Source organism: Oncorhynchus mykiss, chromosome 1 (assembly GCF_013265735.2).
Source record: "Oncorhynchus mykiss isolate Arlee chromosome 1, USDA_OmykA_1.1, whole genome shotgun sequence".
Taxonomy (NCBI): Eukaryota; Metazoa; Chordata; class Actinopteri; order Salmoniformes; family Salmonidae; genus Oncorhynchus; species Oncorhynchus mykiss.
Window position 1 is genome coordinate 81,876,154 of NC_048565.1, and position 19,668 is coordinate 81,895,821.

At 48.7% G+C, this 19,668-nt stretch overlaps 1 protein-coding gene across 1 annotated transcript in view; it reads right to left on the minus strand.

Moving 5' to 3' along the window:
* LOC110530522 (1-phosphatidylinositol 4,5-bisphosphate phosphodiesterase epsilon-1) overlaps positions 1-19,668 on the minus strand; it is a 41,836-nt gene that overhangs the window by 12,330 nt on the left and 9,838 nt on the right. The window contains exons 3-21 of the mRNA XM_036989917.1: positions 15,543-15,819; positions 14,831-15,150; positions 14,462-14,607; positions 13,986-14,241; positions 12,257-12,477; positions 10,805-11,489; positions 10,413-10,592; positions 10,069-10,284; positions 7,905-8,109; positions 6,463-6,701; positions 6,311-6,372; positions 6,027-6,198; positions 2,072-2,179; positions 1,768-1,884; positions 1,386-1,544; positions 1,095-1,224; positions 908-949; positions 420-544; positions 132-255 (exon numbers count right to left, since the gene is read on the minus strand). Coding sequence (XP_036845812.1) covers positions 132-255; positions 420-544; positions 908-949; positions 1,095-1,224; positions 1,386-1,544; positions 1,768-1,884; positions 2,072-2,179; positions 6,027-6,198; positions 6,311-6,372; positions 6,463-6,701; positions 7,905-8,109; positions 10,069-10,284; positions 10,413-10,592; positions 10,805-11,489; positions 12,257-12,477; positions 13,986-14,241; positions 14,462-14,607; positions 14,831-15,150; positions 15,543-15,819 — 3,784 coding nt within the window. The remainder of the gene's footprint in view (positions 1-131; positions 256-419; positions 545-907; positions 950-1,094; positions 1,225-1,385; positions 1,545-1,767; positions 1,885-2,071; positions 2,180-6,026; positions 6,199-6,310; positions 6,373-6,462; positions 6,702-7,904; positions 8,110-10,068; positions 10,285-10,412; positions 10,593-10,804; positions 11,490-12,256; positions 12,478-13,985; positions 14,242-14,461; positions 14,608-14,830; positions 15,151-15,542; positions 15,820-19,668) is intronic.

The window sequence follows — 19,668 nt, forward strand, 5'->3', positions numbered from 1 at the left end:
TTCACAAGGAGATCTCACAAGTCAGGAATATTACTTTAACCTACTCTTGTGAATGTGAGACTGGAACACAAGGCTATTTACAAGGCATTGTATAGTTTGTTTATAGAAGATGATGTAGTGTAAGGAAAGACCTGGGAATTTGACAGCTTGGCAGTAGATCACCAGATCTGAGAGCTCCAGGGCTATCTGGCGTCCTTCCTTCTTGCTTCGAGGCAGCTTGAACTCTTCCTCCAGCTCCTTGCCAAATACATGTGTCTGGGTGAGAGAGTGTGTAAAAATACAAAAGAGACAAAACTCTTGTCTCATGATGTTATTAATCAAATATAACGGGAGAAACTGGTTAATTAAGAAAAATTCCAACAAGATAAATACTTTTGCATTTCTACGTCTGCTGGATCCTGAATGGAGGACAAACTCACTTCTGCTTTGTTGTGAGTAGCTCTCTCGCATTTCTTCATCTTCTTGGGGACTTCGTCACTGTGTTTGGTCTGTAACTTCTCCCGTGGAAGATACTTTCCCTCAGGCCTATCCTCCAGGATATTATCTGTATCAATGTAGACATTCCCAGCCAAAGACATTATTATTGCAGTATAAACAAAAACACACATTCATGCAGTGTAATCTAATTTGAGGTTTTCAGTGGTCTAAGTAACATTAAAACATGTAGCCAAAAACTATTGGCTTTCAAGCAGTCTCTTGTTGTTTTTGACCCACTTGGTAATCCAACTGAGTATTGGTGGGTACTAATTTAGTAGATAAGCAGCTTTGGAAAAGTCACAACACACAGTCACACAGCCAGTGTACTAGAGCACTGCACAAACAGAGCACAAATCTATTCAGCAATAGGACAACAAGCATGCTGTGGAATTGGCAAATCTTAAGTGATTAATTTGATTATTTTTATTACCTTCTGGGAGAGAAGAAGCAGTAGATAAAGCCAGGGCGTCAGCTACAGAGGAAGAGAGAGTAGGGGGTCACAGGATAAGTAGAAGAATTGGGATAATCAACATTATTGCTGTTTGAGGTTGTTACCACAGAAACGTCTCAACTATAAACTGTCATATACTGGGCTGCTCTTGGTGTTGTGACCATACCATCAGATAGGGATTCATACTCATAGTCGTATTCATCCTCATCCTCTTCTTCCTCTTGATCGTCAATGATTGGGTAGGGAGGAGGCATCACACTACTGGCCTGAGAATGCATCTGGGCCAACTGGTGAGCCTGTATCAGGAAGAGTCATTTAGGACAATCTTAGTTCCTTCTAATTATGTATCCGTGTGCCATCATTTTAGGTACATATAGCACATTATATAGATACCGGACTGGATCAACAACTGTTAAAAAAAACTTTTGGTCAGTGTGTTCCTTATCAGTGGCCTTGCCTTCTGTTTGAGGATGTCCACTGGCGTCTGGTGAGCTTTTAGCTTCTTGTTCTTGAGGAGGATTTTCCCCCTCAGTTGCCATGGTGAAGGCAGCTGTGGGTCGCCCAGGAAATCACTTTCGAACAGGAACTTTGTCACCAGCTTATCCCCAAACACCGTCTGTTGAAGGACAACACAAACACACCATCAGAGTTCTAATCTGTTCTGAGGGGAGGTAAGGTATGTAAGGTATGTTCCCGGGTGGTGGTTCAATAACTCTATGACTACCCTGAACCCTTAACCTCACCTCTACTTCTTTTCGTTAAACACCAACGAGCATCAGAAAGAGCCCATTTCACATCTCAACATTGAACTAGACAGGATAGTAAGTAGGCCTACCAACCTTGAATATGTCGGCCATCTTGCGTTGCTGCGGCAGGGAGCAGTGATTCTCTATGGACAGCATCACAGGTAGGTCAGAGGTCACGAAGGCAGAGCGGTTCACTGCCTCCACCACATCCTGCAGGAACGGAAGATTAATAACTCAACTCAATAAATGAAATTAAACTTAATTCAACCCAACTAAACTTAATTAAACTCCGCTCATCTCAACCCAACTCAATTCAACCCAAACAAACTCAACTCATCTCAGCTTAGGTAAACTAAATTCAACTCAATTCATTTCAACTCACTTCAACTCACCTCACCTTGAAGGGTATGCGGGTAGTGAGGGTGTGTCCATGGTAGATGATTGGCATGCCATCATCTCCATCCCAACAGTCCAGTTCAACACTCCTACATCCCTGGAGGAGCACCTGCGACAACAACAAACCAAACAATAACGTAGCGACCTGGACACAACACCTGGACACCTGCACATAACACCTGGACACAACACCTGGACACCTGGACACAACACCTGGACACAACATCTGGACACCTGTACACAACACCTGGACACAACACCTGGACACAACACCTGGACACAACACCTGGACACCTGCACAAAACACCTGGACACAACACCTGGACACAACACCTGGACACCTGGACACAACACCCGGACACCTGGACACCTGTACACAACACCTGGACACAACACCTGGACACGACACCTGGACACAACACCTGGACACCTGGACACAACATCTGGACACCTGTACACAACACCTGGACACAACACCTGGACACAACACCCGGACACCTGGACACGACACCTGGACACCTGTACACAACACCTGGACACAACACCTGGACACAACATCTGGACAATAGGACACAACACCTGTACACAACACCTGGACACAACACCTGGACACAACATCTGGACACCAGGACACAACACCTGTACACAACACATGTACACAACACCTGGACACAACACCTGGACACAACACCTGGACACAACACCTGGACACAACACCTGGACACAACACCTGGACACTTGTACACAACACCCGGACACCTGGACACAACACCTGGACACAACACCTGGACACATCACCTGGACACCAGGACACAACACCTGTACACAACACCTGGACACAACACCTGGACACAACATCTGGACACCAGGACACAACACCTGTACACAACACCTGGACACAACACCTGGACACAACACCCGGATACATGGACACAACACCCGGACACCTGGACACAACACCTGGACACCTGGACACAACACCTGGACACAACACCAGGACACAACACCCGGACACCTGGACACGACACCTGGACACAACACCTGGACACCAGGACACAACACCTGTACACAACACCTGGACACAAAACCAGGACACAACACCCGGACACAACACCCGGACACCTGGACACAACATCTGGACACCAGGACACAACACTTGTACACAACACCTGGACACAACACCTGGACACAACACCTGGACACAACACCTGGACACAACACCTGGACACCAGGACACAACACCTGTACACAACACCTGGACACAACACCAGGACACAACACCCGGACACCTGGACACAACATCTGGAAACTAGGACACAACACCTGGACACAACACCTGGACACAATACCTGTACACAACATCTGGACACCTGTACACAACACCTGTACACAACACCTGGACACAACACCTGGACACAACACCTGGACACAACACCTGGACACAACACCTGGACACCTGGACACAACACCTGGACACAACACCTGGACACAACACCCGGACACAACACCCGGACACCTGGACACAACTTCTGGACACCAGGACACAACACCTGTACACAACACCTGGACACAACACCTGGACACAACACCCGGACACCTGGACACAACACCCGGACACCTGGACACAACACCTGGACACCTGGACACAACACCTGGACACAACACCAGGACACAACACCTGGACACAACACCTGGACACAACACCTGGACACCAGGACACAACACCTGTACACAACACCTGGACACAACACCAGGACACAACACCCGGACACCTGGACACAACATCTGGACACCAGGACACAACACTTGTACACAACACCTGGACACAACACCTGGACACAACATCTGGACACCAGGGCACAACACCTGTACACAACATCTGGACACAACACCTGGACACAGCACCCGGACACCTGGACACAACACCCGGACACCTGGACACAACACCTGGACACCTGGACACAACACCTGGACACAACACCAGGACACAACACCTGGATACAACACCCGGACACCTGGAAACGACACCTGGACACCTGTAAACAACACCTGGACACAACACTTGGACACGACACCTGGACACCTGTACACAACACCTGGACACAACACCTGGACACGACACCTGGACACCTGGACACAACACCCGGACACCTGGACACAACATCTGGACACCAGGACACAACACCTGTACACAACACCTGGACACAACACCCGGACACCTGGACACAACACCTGTACACCTGTACACAACACCTGGACACAACACCAGGACACAACACCTGGATACAACACCTGGACACGACACCTGGACACCTGTACACAACACCTGGACACAACACCTGGACACAACATCTGGACACCAGGACACAACACCTGTACACAACACCTGCACACAATACCTGTACACAACATCTGGACACCAGGACACAACACCTGGACACAACACCTGGACACAACACCTGGACACAACACCTGTACACAACACCTGGACACAACACCTGGACACAACACCTGGACACAACACCTGGACACCTGGACACAACACCTGGACACAACACCTGGACACAACACCCGGACACCTGGACACAACATCTGGACACCAGGACTCAACACCTGTACACAACACCTGGACACAACACCTGGACACAACACCCGGACACCTGGACACAACACCCGGACACCTGGACACAACACCTGGACACCTGGACACAACACCTGGACACAACACCAGGACACAACACCTGGATACAACACCCGGACACCTGGACACGACACCTGAACACCTGTACACAACAACTGGACACAACACCTGGACACAACATCTGGACACCAGGACACAACACCTGTACACAACACCTGGACACAACACCTGTACACAACATCTGGACACCAGGACACAACACCTGGACACAACACCTGGACACAACACCTGGACACAACACCTGTACACAACACCTGTACACAACACCTGGACACAACACCTGGATACAACACCCGGACACCTGGACACGACACCTGGACACCTGTACACAACACCTGGACACAACACCTGGACACGACACCTGGACACAACACCTGGACACGACACCTGGACACAACACCGGACATCTGGACACAACACCTGGACACGACACCTGGACACCTGTACACAACACCTGGACACAACACCTGGACACGACACCTGGACACCTGGACACAACACCCGGACACCTGGACACAACACCTGGACACAACAGCTGGACACCTGGACACAACACCTGGACACAACACCTGGACACGACACCTGGACACCTGTACACACCTGGACACCAGGACACAACACCTGGACACCTGGACACAGCACCTGGACACCAGGAAACAACACCTGGACACAACACCTGGACACAACACCTGGACACCTGGACACAACACCTGGACACGACACCTGGACACGACACCTGGACACCTGGACACCTGTACACAACACCTGGACACGACACCAGGACACCTGGACACAACACCTGGACACCTGGACACAGCACCTGGACACCAGGAAACAACACCTGGACACAACACCTGGACACAACACCTGGACACCTGGACACGACACCTGGACACGACACCTGGACACGACACCTGGACACAACACCGGGACACAACACTGGGACACAACACCGGGACACAATAACTGGACATCTCTATGGCTTGGATCAGAAGGACACAACATCTAGACACCTCTATGGCTTGAATCAGAAGTTTTGGATCTCTTGATGTAATTGGCTAAGGTGTTGGACTAACAGGCGCAAGGACCCGGGTTCAAATCCTGGTAGGGCTTCCCCCCAAATTCATAACAATAAAGGCTTTTCAATGATAGTTTATCACCACAAAAGCTTTATTGCTGTACACTCAATGGGTTTGAGTAAATATCACATGGAGTGTTATCCCCGTCAGGGTAATACCAGTGTTCTGATTGTCACCTGGCTGTACAGCTCCACAGACGACTCTCCCTTGAGTTGGTGGGAGGTCAGGTTGTGTGATGTAGCGATGTAGTAGTAAGACAGAGGGTAAGACAGAGGGTAATGGAGTTCTTCAACATTCAGCGGAGACTCTTCCAGTTTGGAAGCAGAGTTGTCCTTGTCCATCAGATACCTAATAGCAGGGGAAAACCAGTCTGGGTCATTTCTTTTTGGCTCAGTTGGTAACAGCAGGGTCATGGGTTCAATTCCCGCAGGGATCACAAATACATACAAACAATACTGACCGGGCAAATCCCTCAAAGGACATCCAGCCAATCTGATGCAAAGTGGTAGATGGTTCAAATGTCTAGAACACACAACACATTCATTCAGTGGAAGATTGTTTTCCAAAGGACAAACGCACGCACACACACCGACACACTTCATCGTCACACACCTGGATGATTCTTAGGACTTCATCATGTGAGTGGTTCTCTCCCTGACAGTTGACCAGGAAGTCGTTGAGGTGCATGATGGTCATGCCCAGAGCTCCCAGCGAGGCACTCTCCACGCCAGTACCATTGGTCACGATGCTGGCTGCAGCTATGGCGTCTGAAATATGCTTCTGATTGTCTGACATGTGTCTCATGATCCAGATGGAAAGACCAAAGTCCAGGCCATTACGTGTCAGAAGGTCTAGGATGGTGGGGAAACACAAATAAAGACTTTTACACTTGACTTCAAAGCAAATATGAGTAGCTGAGTTTATTTACATACACAGCCCTGATTGGCTGATAGGATGGTCTAGAGCTCACCCCCTTACCCAGACGAATGGTCATTGGTCTATTATAATCAGATCAAATTGTGATGTCATGATCTGGGCCAAAAACTCCATTGCATCTCAACATGCTGAAATTCAAGGCATTCAAGTCAATTTCAGAGTGTTATTTCGAACTCAGTGTGGAAATAAATAAAACAATAAGAATATCATGTCTTTAACTCCACTGCCCCTTTAAGGGCTTTTCACACTGCACAGGCCGTCTTATCCTAGGGCTCAGAGATCCCTTTAAATCTGTAGTTTGAAGACTGTTATTCCTAGACTTGTACCAGATCTGTTTGTGCTTCTCTCACCAACTCCAGCAGTCCTTGACATGCCAAGCATGGCCATACAGCACATACAGATCTGGGACCAGGCTTCATTACTCCTAAATCATCTAAATGGAATTGACCCCAACTGGGCAGGTAACTCACCCAAGAAACTCACCCAGGAAACTCACCCCGGTAACGCACCCTGGTAATGCGCCCTGGTAACTCACATAGGAAACTGTTAAGGGAATGTTTATCTATAATGACTAATTATGTATACATTTCAATCAGGATGTACTAGTCAGAATACTGTTATGCTACTGTACATGTATGAATTTTCTCTCTTGCTCCCAGTATTGAATATAATGTAGTGAATGTAGTCGGGAGTTTAGTACAATGACGGTCTGTTCCTTGGTACAAATGAATGAACTATCTCCAGACTGTCTAGAATGCTTATCTACACCGACTGACCTTGGCTCTAGGCGAGGAGGGAAGGCTTGAGAGCTATAGAGCCTTTCTACCAGTGTCAAGAAGAGACGGAACATTTAGAAAACACTGACGTCATTTTCAGTTTATAACCTGTGGTAAAATGTGTATGAACTCAGTACTCTCTTGATTAAAGGCTGTTACTTGACTTTTAAGACCGGGGCTATACCATTCCTATACAATAAGGGTCTTACAAATTCTTATGAATTGACAGAGTGTTTAATTGTAATTGGGAATTAAAACAGAGGAATTAAATTCCTTCAACAGAAACTCACCCAGGAGACTTACCCAGGAAACTCACCCAGGAAACTCACCCAGGAAACTCACCCAGATCTGGCTGTATTCCTGTGACTCTGTCGTCGATGCGGAGGTGAGTGTAGAGAGGAGCAGGTTCAGAGGCAGACTGACCACAGGACACAGCATGGGCATCAAACAAATTCTTCAGGTCCTTACGACTCCGGATACTACACACCAACATGGAAACAAAAAGTTGGAGGCCCCAATTCACCCAATTGTAGATAATGTCAACTTCCTAGGACAGCTGGTGCAAATCAAACACACTACTGAAAGCCCTATCTGGAAATCCACAATCTGCCATTGATTAAATAGTGGCAATTTTGTACAATGGGAAAACACTTAGAAAAACACTGGGAAAATAATAAGGAATCTCACTGCTGTAACAGCTAATAATGTATTACACAATAATACTATATACAGTGCATTCTGAAAATATTCAGACCCCTTCCCCTTTTCCACATTTTGTTACATTACAGCATTATTCTAAAATGGATTCAACACAAACAATTCCTCATCAATCTACACACAATACCCCGTAATAATAAAGCATAAACAGGTTCATAAACTTTGCAAATTAAAAAAATAAATAAGCATAAATACCTTATTTACATAAGTATTCGGACCCTTTGCTATGAGACTCGAAATTGAGCTCAGGTGCACCCTGTTTCCATTGATCATCCTTGAGATGTTTCTACAACTTGATTGTAGTCCACCTGTGGTAAATTCCATTGATTGGACATGATTTGGAAAGGCACACACCTGTCTATGTAAGGTCCCACAGTTGACAGTGCATGTCAAAGAAGAAAACAAGCCATGAAGTCTGCAGTATTGAAGGTCCCCAAGAACACAGTGGTCTCCATGATTCTTAAATGCAAGAAGTTTGGACACACTAAGACTCCTCCTAGAGCTGGCCACCCGGCCAAACTGAGCAATCAGGGGAAAAGGGCCTTGGTCAGGGAGGTGACCAAGAACCGGATGGTCACTCTGACAGAGCTCCATAGTTCCTCTGTGGAGATGGGAGAACCTTCCAGAAGAACAACCATCTCTGCAGCACACTACCAATCAGGCCTTTATGGTAGAGTGGCCAGACGGAAGCTACTCCTCAGTAAAAGGACATGACAGTCCGCTTGGAGTTCGCCAAAAGACACCTAAAGGACTCTCATACCATAAGAAACAAGATTCTCTGGTCTGATGAAACCAAGATTGAACTCTTTGGTCTGGAGGAAACCTGGCACCATCCCTACGGTGAAGCATGGTGGTGTCAGCATCATGCTGTGGGGATATTTTTCAGCTGCAGTACTTCAGACTTGGGTGAAGGTTCACCTTCTAACAGCACAACAACTCTAAGCACACAGCCAAGACAATGCAGGAGTTGCTTCGGGACAAGTCTCTGAATGTCCTTGAGTGGCTCAGCCAAAGCCCGGACTTGAACCCAATCGAACATCTCTGGAGAAACCTGAAAATAGCTGTGCAGTGACACTCCCCATCCAACCTGACAGAGTTTGAGAGGATCTGCAGAGAAGAATGGGAGAAACTCCCCAATACAGGTGTGCCAAGCTTGTAGCATCATAACCAAGAAGACTTGAGGTTGTAATCACTGCCAAAGGTACTTCAACCAAGTACTGTATAAAGGGTCTGAATACTTAAGGAAATGTGATATCATAATAATTTTTTCCTCTGCCTTATCTCAGCTCACTGTTCACCATAGCAACACCCACCTGTAGCACGCGCTCCAGCAGGTACATTTCACTGGTCATCCCCAAAGCCAACACCTCCTGTGGCCGCCTTTCCTTCCAGTTCTCTGTTGCCAATGACTGGAACGAATTGCAAAAATCACTGAAGTTGGAGACTTATTTCTCTCCCTCACTAACTTTAAGCGTCAGCTGTCAGATCAGCCTACCGATCGCTGCAGCTGTACACAGCCCATCTGTAAATAGCCCATCCAACCAACTACCTACCTCATCCCCATATGTTTTTTTTCTCTGCTCTTTTGCCCACCAGTATTTCTACCTGCACATCCTCATCTGTACATATCACTCCAGTGTAAATTGCTAAATTGTAATTACTTCACCACTATTGGCCTATTTATTGCCTTACCTCCATACTTCATTTGCACACACTGTATACAGATTTTTCTATTGTGTTATTGACTGTACGATTGTTTATCCCATGTGTAACTCTGTGTGGTTTTTGCCAGACTGCTTTGCTTTATCTTGGAGATGGAGGAGGAAGAGGTGCTAATGGCCATGGAAGAGGAGGAGAGAGGCTCAGGGAAACCATAGGAGCTGCTGTCTTCCTGGTCTTGGTCCATGTTGTCTGTCAGGTCCGGTGCATTCCGCCCTAGGATATCCCAACCACTCGTCACCTTCTGTGACACCATCTCATCGTCTGTGGCATCCCCACTGTCCCCCTGTCACCACACACACACACACCAAATGTAGCTATTTTATTGAAACTGACTCAACATGTTCCTCCAACCCAGCTCAAGGTATTTGTGCAGGAGTTGAATCAATCGCTACTGCAAATATGGCTCCTTACCCTGGTCCCAACCTTCTTTTTAATTTTATTGGAGTTAACCGTCTTCTGATTGGTCACAGTGAGATGGTTGTTCTTCAGAGCTCCAGACTTCTCCATGCTACCAGCACCCACACTCCATCTCCTGCCCCCAAACAGCTCGATGGCCTGGGCTAGAGTTGGACCCTCGTACCTGCCATCCTCCTGGAAGAGAGATGAACATTTTCTTGGTACAAAATGGTAAATTACTCTCATCTCCTCCCTCAGAGTTGTGGTGCTCGTGTCCAGAGCTCAGACTCGAGTCACAATTTTCATGACTGGTGACACCATTCACACTCTACCAGTAGGGACTGGAACACTTGACTCGGACCCGAGGTATAGTAACTTGACTCCATCATTGCATTGCAGTCCCTCACCTGATAGAGGTTGACGTACTTCCTCCGGAGCCACTGCAACCTTTGGTCAGGGAACCTCCTCATTCTCCTGTGAACAGCTAACAGGGACTCCAGCCCAGCGTACACCATCCTAGCTGTGTTTCTCGGGGCCACAAAGTGTAATAACCTGTTGTCTGTTGTATGGAGCCCATAGAGCAGAGTCACCCCACACTCCTCCAGGCTCAGTCCAAATGAGAGCTTGTTCTGCAGGCATACCGCCTGAATGTCAGCCCCAGGATGGCCCATGAAGACAGCTTTCGCCACGGAGAGATCCAGGAATCCATCCGCCAGGCTGTTCAGTATTAGCTTCCCACAGTACCCTGACCCAGTGGGGCTCCGGAGCATTGAGGAGTCAGGGCCGGGGCTAGAACCAGGGAGGCCCTCACTCTGGAGCTTGGCCCAGGTGAGGATACAATTGTCGGGTTGGAGTCGGAGCAGGCAGCGGGCGGTGAGGTGGGAGTCCTGGTCATAGTGGATCACAGTAGCGCCCTGCTGGAGGAAGTGGTGTACGTGGGGGTGGAGGGAGAGGACGTACCAGGGCATGAGCTCTGTACCGTGGGCAAAGGCCTTCTGAGTCCTCTCACCCATACCCTGGAAGTCTGGGTCTTTGCCCTGTGATAGGTCAGATAGGTCACCCGCAGACTCAGAGAGATCGCCCATGGTGAACCTGACCAGAGAAGAGTGTTTTCAGGAGAGGAAAATGACCAAAAGAAGCTTTAAAAGGATGCAGATATTTTTATCTATAATAAGACACCAACACAAATATTTCTAAAGAAGCAAAATAAATGATAATGCATTGACAATTATATTAAGAAAAATACGATGGCCTCCCGGGTGGCGCAGTGGTTAAGGGCGCTGTACTGCAGCACCAGCTGTGCCATCAGAGTCCCTGGGTTCGCGGGGCGACGCACAATTGGCCTAGCGTCGTCCGGGTTAGGGAGGGCTTGGTCGGTAGGGATGTCCTTGTCTCATCGTGCACCAGCGACTCCTGTGGCGGGCCGGGCGCAGTGCGCGCTAACCAAGGTTGCCAGGTGCACGGTGTTTCCTCCGACACATTGGTGCGGCTGGCTTCCGGGTTGGATGCGCGCTGTGTTAAGAAGCAGTGCGGCTGGTTGGGTTGTGCATCGGAGGACGCATGACATTCAACCTTCGTCTCTCCCGAGCCCCTACGGGAGTTGTAGCGATGAGACAAGATAGTAGCTACTACAACAATTGGATACCACGAAATTGGGCAGAAAAAGGGGTCAAAATTTAAAAAAAACAACAACAACAACAAAAAAAATACGATGTAATATTGAAACGGGGAGCCAACTAGCAGGTGTTGTGGTATCAGTGTTTTCAGATTTTATTGACACTTTCTAGCACATTCAGCAAATCCAGCACAAACCACTAAAAAGTAGCCGAAAGTTAGGTGGGCCTACTGTGGACACCTACTGGTTGTGGTTGCCATCCTTGAAGGAGTTTTTACGTGAGCCAGTGATGCTCCCGTCACCAGACCCTCCAGACTCCTCCCAATCCTCAGACTCCATACTGCGGTTGCAGCTACGGATGGTCTGGAGGATGTTGTTGATGGTTGCTTCCTTCTCTGCTTGGTTGAGCCCATCTGGCCCCGCCCGTTGCAGGAAGTTGTCCTGTCCGTTGTAGTCAGAGACAAACTATGCAGTAGCGGTGCGTTGGTAAAATCACCGGGGAAGCCAAGCCAGAAAAAAGAGCCATATTACAACCGATGAGTTAGTGATAATTGCGTTGTTTGCTCTATAACCTGTTAGTTCATATGTCTTGACACTGTGAAGAAGACACAGTGGCAGAATAAATCCAACCACACCAAAACCGGAGAGCAACATCTGCATCGGTGATCTGAGCAGATTATATATTAATCATAATCATTGGCCATTGCGAAGAATTAAGTAAAACCACAAGTCCAAATCCCTACCTCCATCCATGACTAATTTAGGAAATCGCTAGCTAGCCACCGGAGGACAACAACACAACAATTAAATTTTTTCCTGTCAATGACGTTTGGCTTTTGATGTGATGTGATTGGTGTGAAGCCAAATCCAAACTGTCTTCCCTTGACAATTTTTTTTGCGCCAGGACCATTCACAGTTGAGCTCACTCAGTTTAGCTCAATGCTGATTGGTTATTATTTATTTATTTTTAATTATGAAGGGAGGCCAAATGCTTGCTTCCCTTGCATTCAATGCTACGGGGGGCAACAATGTTATCGTCTTTTAGACCAGACAGCATCAGATAGATGGGCTACACATACAGAGACAGACGGGCTCTGTTTTGCTCGCTCGGATGCTTTCTCCAGTGAGATACATTCAGCCCCTTGCGAATTGAAGGAAATAAATGATTTTGTATGTTTTTTTCTTTGTACATTTTTTGGGAATGAATACACACCATTGAAACTATGGAAAGAAGGCATGGTGGTGTTTAAGATGGGTGTCACGCCCTGACCTTAGTTCCTTTTTTATGTCTCTATTTTAGTTTGGTCAGGGCGTGAGTTGGGGTGGGCATTCTATGTTTGTTCTGTGTGTTTGGCCTGGTATGGTTCCCAATCAGAGGCAGCTGTCATTCGTTGTCCCTGATTGAGAACCATACTTAGGCAGCCTGTTCCCACCTGGTGTTTGTGGGTAGTTGTTTTCTGTGTCTGTGTTTTCACCATACAGAACTGTTTACATTTTTATTTATTTCCTGCACTTTGTTATTTTGTATTTTCTCGTGTTCTGATTTAATAAAGTTAACATGGACACGTACCACGCTGCATTTTGGTCTGATCCTTCATACTCATCATCAGACGAAGAAGAAGTTTGTTACAATGGGAAAGGTTACTAAAGTATATTTATAATGAGTAGTGTTGTGTGGAGATTCACTTCTGGCCTGAATGGATGGTCTCAAAAAGGTCAAATGCACTTGATACTTGGATAGAACACATTTACATATTATGTAAATGAATATAAAAAAAGGAATAGGAAACAACTGTAGGAAACAGATTCAGTGATGTCAAAACTTAGTAAATGTGTCCCTAATTTCTAAGTATAATGCCAAGATTCCTCTAGCCTGATTCTAGATCTGTTTGTATGGTCTTGGCAACTCCTATGGTCATTGTCACTCCCCCCAAACAGATATGGGTTCAGACAAAAAATGCATAATTCCTCACCTCCACAGAGTCCTGTGAGCTGAGGCGTGGTCTGAGGTTGATCAGGCTAGCTGCTCCATCCAGGGCCTCCCCTAGCTCTCTCAGAAAGACCCCAGAGAAGGGCACCACCCTGCAGCCCGGGGTGTGGAGAGCACGCGAGACCACCTTCCTGTACTCTGCAGACGTCCCGTGGTGCGCCATGGCATCCTTCAGGGCACACATGGTCTCGATGTTCGACTGCTCCATGAACTGCCACATCTTTAGCACCTTGCGAGACCTGAAGGGTAGGATGGAGAGATGCTGCTGAGTGAGAATGGAAGGGCCAAAAGTGGACAGTTGAGGAGGCGAAGTTGGAGATGAAGACAGAATGAGGGTGAAAGAAAAATTGTGTGATGTTTATTTACTAAGCAGGAAATGATAGTGGAGCAGATGGATCCGAAACATATTTGCACAAATATAAAATCAAATAATCAAATGTTCCCTAGCCCTTCTTCTACCTGAGTCCAGCCAGGAACTCCATGACAGTGTTGTAGTTTCCCATGTTCCAACAGCACCTGGCCACGTGGACCAGACATGAGAACACCTCTCTCTTCTCCTCCATAGAACCTGCTGTCAGAATCATCCAGGTCACCCAGGAGCTCACCTGGAAACAGGAAAATACAGTAACTGTAAGTGTGACTAACTGGGTTTGAATCCAGAGTCACCTTTCTGCAACAGGGCTGTGTTAGCCCACTGAGCTCAAGCCAAGTTAATAGCTCTGGGAACCAACACTAGTCTTCAGGTCTCAGGCACAGTTACTCAACATATAGGTAGAAAATGTATTCCCCATGCTGAGACACATTGCAGGTTAGTTAGGTCTCTCTCACCTCATTGAACCTTGTGACCAGGTCCTTTACTGCGTTGTGGGGCCGACTGCAGCCAGCCATAAGATGGGGTTGTACAGGTTGGTGTGTCTGCCCCTGGGGCTGTGGCTGGCCAGGGCCCCCCAGGTCGAGGGTGAGGAAGCAGAGGTAGTCCTGGGGTAGGATCCGGCTGTAGAGCTGCAGCTCCTGATCCATGAGAATGTAGGCCATCTCCTCCGGGAAACTGACCAGGGGTTGGAGGTCAGACAGCTCCTTGTTGACCTCCGTCAGTGGAGCCGCCGGCACCACGCTGGATCCCACCATGGGGGAGTGCAGTTGACGCTCTGAGAGGGAGGGAGGAATAGGGAGAGGGAGGGTGAGGGGTGAAGGAGGAGGGAGGAAGGATGGGAGGGTGAGTCAAGAGGGAGTTAAGAAAGGAGTAAAATACTGTAGATTGTTTCTGGACTCTATATTGACTCTACTGGTAGACACTTCATGTAGAACTGAATCGATCAGATAACTGTAAGCAATATGGTTATAGCCATAGAATTAGGAAATAGAATACTAATAGTAATTTGATAGGATCTCTATAGTAACAGCTGTATCCTACTCTCTGATAAGACAGGTAGTATTTTAAATTGGATTAATATACATTTCATATGATTTATTATGTCAGTTTACTTCATTCAATACTTCATCAACTTGAATTTCATAAGATTCATATTGGTTATGGGACCTTTCAGGACAGCCCAGCCCAAGGGACTTGTGGTGATACAGGGAGGAGAGAAGTCATTGACGCCCGTGTTGCCGATGGACAGAACCACTTCCAGAAGGGTCCCTGAGATGTAGGCAGAAATGTCAGTCCTCTGTAGAGTTGCTCGGTAGCTACACGCCCCTCCTCCTTCCGGCCATGGCAATGTGGCCCTCTTCTCTGCAGACAGCAGCTTCCTGGAAGACAGGAGTAGAGCTCCTGAACTGGCCACCCTTACATCAGAACTCAGGGTATGGCATGCCTGGGAAGACATAGGAAGATACAGGGTCGCGTTCAGCAAGGCACACTGTAGCAAACCAAAACAATAATCTGTGTTCTCATTGGATAAGTTCAGGTGGAAGTCACGAAGTTATAAAACCTTTTCTCCCTACTGAATACGACCTAGGCATCTCATCACCAAATCACACCACAGGAGGCTGGTGAGGGGAGAACGGCTCATAATAATGTCTGAAATGGAGTGAATGCAGTGGTATCAAAGATGGAAACCATGTGTTTGATACCATTCCATCCATTCCGTTCCAATCATTACTATGAACCCGTCCTCCCCAATTAAGGTGCCACCAGCCTCCTTGAGAATTACAAACGTACAAGACACACAGTAGCCTTTCTCATAAAAGGTGCTATTATAACACGGTCTCTCACTATCTGAAGTGTCTGTGTGCCTCTGAGAGTCAACTTGGCAGTTATTCTGAGTCTAAAATCAATATATTGGAGTTTGCCTAATGAATTTGTTTGGGCATTAAATCAGTGCTGTGAACATGAGGGTTCTGATAAAACAAAGATCTACTTATCCCCCCCTCCCCCCTCCCCCCAACTGCTCGGGAGGCAGGACCAGCACATGCTGCCCAAAGGTAGATTAAAATATTACAATTGAGAGTGCGTTAATAAGTACAAATTCACAGCGCCGACTCGTCCAAGTAGGAGAGGAAAGGCTGCCAGATTTGATCAAATGTTGATAATTTATTCTTCAGAATATATCTAATTCTTTCTAAGTGTACAGTGTTTGCCAATTCGCTGAGCCATAATTTGGTAGAGGGCGCTTCCCTCCTTTTCCAAAACGGAAGATGGTATTTTTTTAATGATATTTCCTGTTTTATAAAGATCTGAACTTTGGGATCTTCTGTCTGTAAATCTCTTGCTTATAAGGATGTTCTCAGCTATCCAGGATTAAGGTTTGGAGCCCGTGAAAGGGCGCCTGTGGTGCAACACATTCCCCACCAACACCCCTCCCCAGGACATTCAGCCCCCACCCACCACCACCCCTCCCTAGGACCACCACACTACCCCAGGACATTCAGCCCCCACCCACCACCACCCCTCCCTAGGACCACCACACTACCCCAGGACATTCAACCCCCACCTACCACCACCCCTCCCTAGGACCACCACCCCTCCCTAGGACCACCACACTACCCCAGCACATTCAGCCCCCACCCACCACCACCCCTTCCTAGGACCACCCCCCTCCCTAAGACCACCACCCTACTCCAGGACATTCAGCCCCCACCCACCACCACCCCTTCCTAGGACCACCACACTACCCCAGGACATTCAGCCCCCACCCACCACCACCCCTCCCTAGGACCACCACCCTACCCCAGGACATTCAGCCCCCACCCACCACCACCCCTCCCTAGGACCACCACCCCTCCCTAGGACCACCACACTACCCCAGCACATTCAGCCCCCATCCACCACCACCCCTCCCTAGGACCACCACACTACCCCAGGACATTCAGCCCCCACCCACCACCACCCCTTCCTAGGACCACCACACTACCCCAGGACATTCAGCCCCCACCTACCACCACCCCTCCCTAGGACCACCACCCCTCCCTAGGACCACCACACTACCCCAGCACATTCAGCCCCCACCCACCACCACCCCTTCCTAGGACCACCACACTACCCCAGCACATTCAGCCCCCATCCACCACTACCCCTCCCTAGGACCACCACCCTACCCCAGGACATTCAGCCCCCACCCACCACCACCCCTCCCTAGGACCACCACACTACCCCAGCACATTCAGCCCCCATCCACCACCACCCCTCCCTAGGACCACCACACTACCCCAGGACATTCAGCCCCCACCCACCACCACCCCTCCCTAGGACCACCACACTACCCCAGGACATTCAGCCCCCATCCACCACCACCCCTCCCTAGGACCACCACACTACCCCAGCACATTCAGCCCCCACCCACCACCACCCCTCCCTAGGACCACCACCCCTCCCTAGGACCACCACACTACCCCAGCACATTCAGCCCCCATCCACCACCACCCCTCCCTAGGACCACCCCCCCCCCTCCCTAGGACCACCACACTACCCCAGGACATTCAGCCCCCACCCACCACCACCCCTCCCTAGGACCACCCCCCCCCCCCCCTCCCTAGGACCACCACACTACCCCAGGACATTCAGCCCCCACCCACCACCACCCCTCCCTAGGACAACCACCCTACCCCAGGACATTCAGCCCCCACCCACCACCACCCCTCCCTAGGACCACCACCCTACCCCAGGACATTCAGCCCCCACCCACCACCACCCCTCCCTAGGACCACCACCCCTCCCTAGGACCACCACACTACCCCAGCACATTCAGCCCCCACCCACCACCACCCCTCCCTAGGACCACCACCCTACCCCAGGACATTCAGCCCCCACCCACCACCACCCCTCCCTAGGACCACCACACTACCCCAGGACATTCAACCCCCACCTACCACCACCCCTCCCTAGGACCACCACCCCTCCCTAGGACCACCACACTACCCCAGCACATTCAGCCCACACCCACCACCACCCCTCCCTAGGACCACCACCCTACCCCAGGACATTCAGCCCCCACCCACCACCACCCCTCCCTAGGACCACCACACTACCCCAGGAGAGAGAGAGGAGACAGGGAAGTGGATCCAGCTGGCAGAACCTAACAGACAATATGCTTTAGCTAAACCATATATTCCCTGGAGTCTAATATTCTGAAATTATATTCACATCATCACCGGACTTTAACCTCCTTTGGTTCCTTTAAAGGGTATGGAACTCATAGTCATGAATTCATTTATTCTCCCGAACACATAGATGAACGCACCAATGAACGGACGCACGCATGCACACCACAAACACACATGTATGTTCATTCTTTTAGAAAGTCTTCCATACATACTTCCATACGATATGTGCGGATAGGGTAGCCTAGTGGTTAGAGCATTTGGACTAGTAACCGGAAGGTTGCAAGTTCAAACCCCTGAGCTGACAAGGTACAAATCTGTCGTTCTGCCCCTGAACAGGCAGTTAACCCACTGTTCCTAGGCCGTCATTGTAAATAAGAATTTGTTCTTAACTGACTTGCCTAGTAAAATAAAGGTAAAAAAATAAATATCATAACCAGCATGGTGTCTTCTTTCTTACAGACATGACATTACATTCTGTCTGGTTGAGCTTGAGGTGGTGGGGAGACATTACATTCTGTCTGGTTGAGCTTGAGGTGGTGGGGAGACATCCAAGCTGAGATATCTGCCAGGCACGCAGAGATATTGAGAAAGTAGTTAAGTGTCCTCCAGCACTGATAGGAGACCATGTGAGGATGTGACTGAGCTGAGTGACGTGGTGTATAGAGAGGAGGGCCTCAAGTGTTTTGGAAAGAAACTAAGAAGGTATACTGGTATGTAGTTTTGGTTTTTTTTATATCAGAGGGGACGCAGCCAGTGGTCAGGGATGAGGTGATGAGAAAAGTAAGGAATGGGAGAAGGTCTCCAGAGATGGTTTGGAGAAGAGAGGAGGGGATGGAGTTGAGCAGGCAGGTTGATGGGCGAACGGACCTCACTAGTTGCAGGATTGCATCTGGAGAGAAAGGGGAGAAAGATGTCAAGACAGAGTAGTTCTGTGTGACTGGGACCAGTGGACCCAATAGGCCGAGTGAATGAGGAGCAGATGTCGTCAATCTTTTCAAAGTGCTTGACAAAGTCGTCCACAGAGGGAGGGGGGAGGGATTAAGGAGGGAGGAGCAAGTGGAAAAGCGTTTCCTAGGGTTAGAGACAGAAGCTTGACATTTAGAGTGATAGAAAGTGGCTTT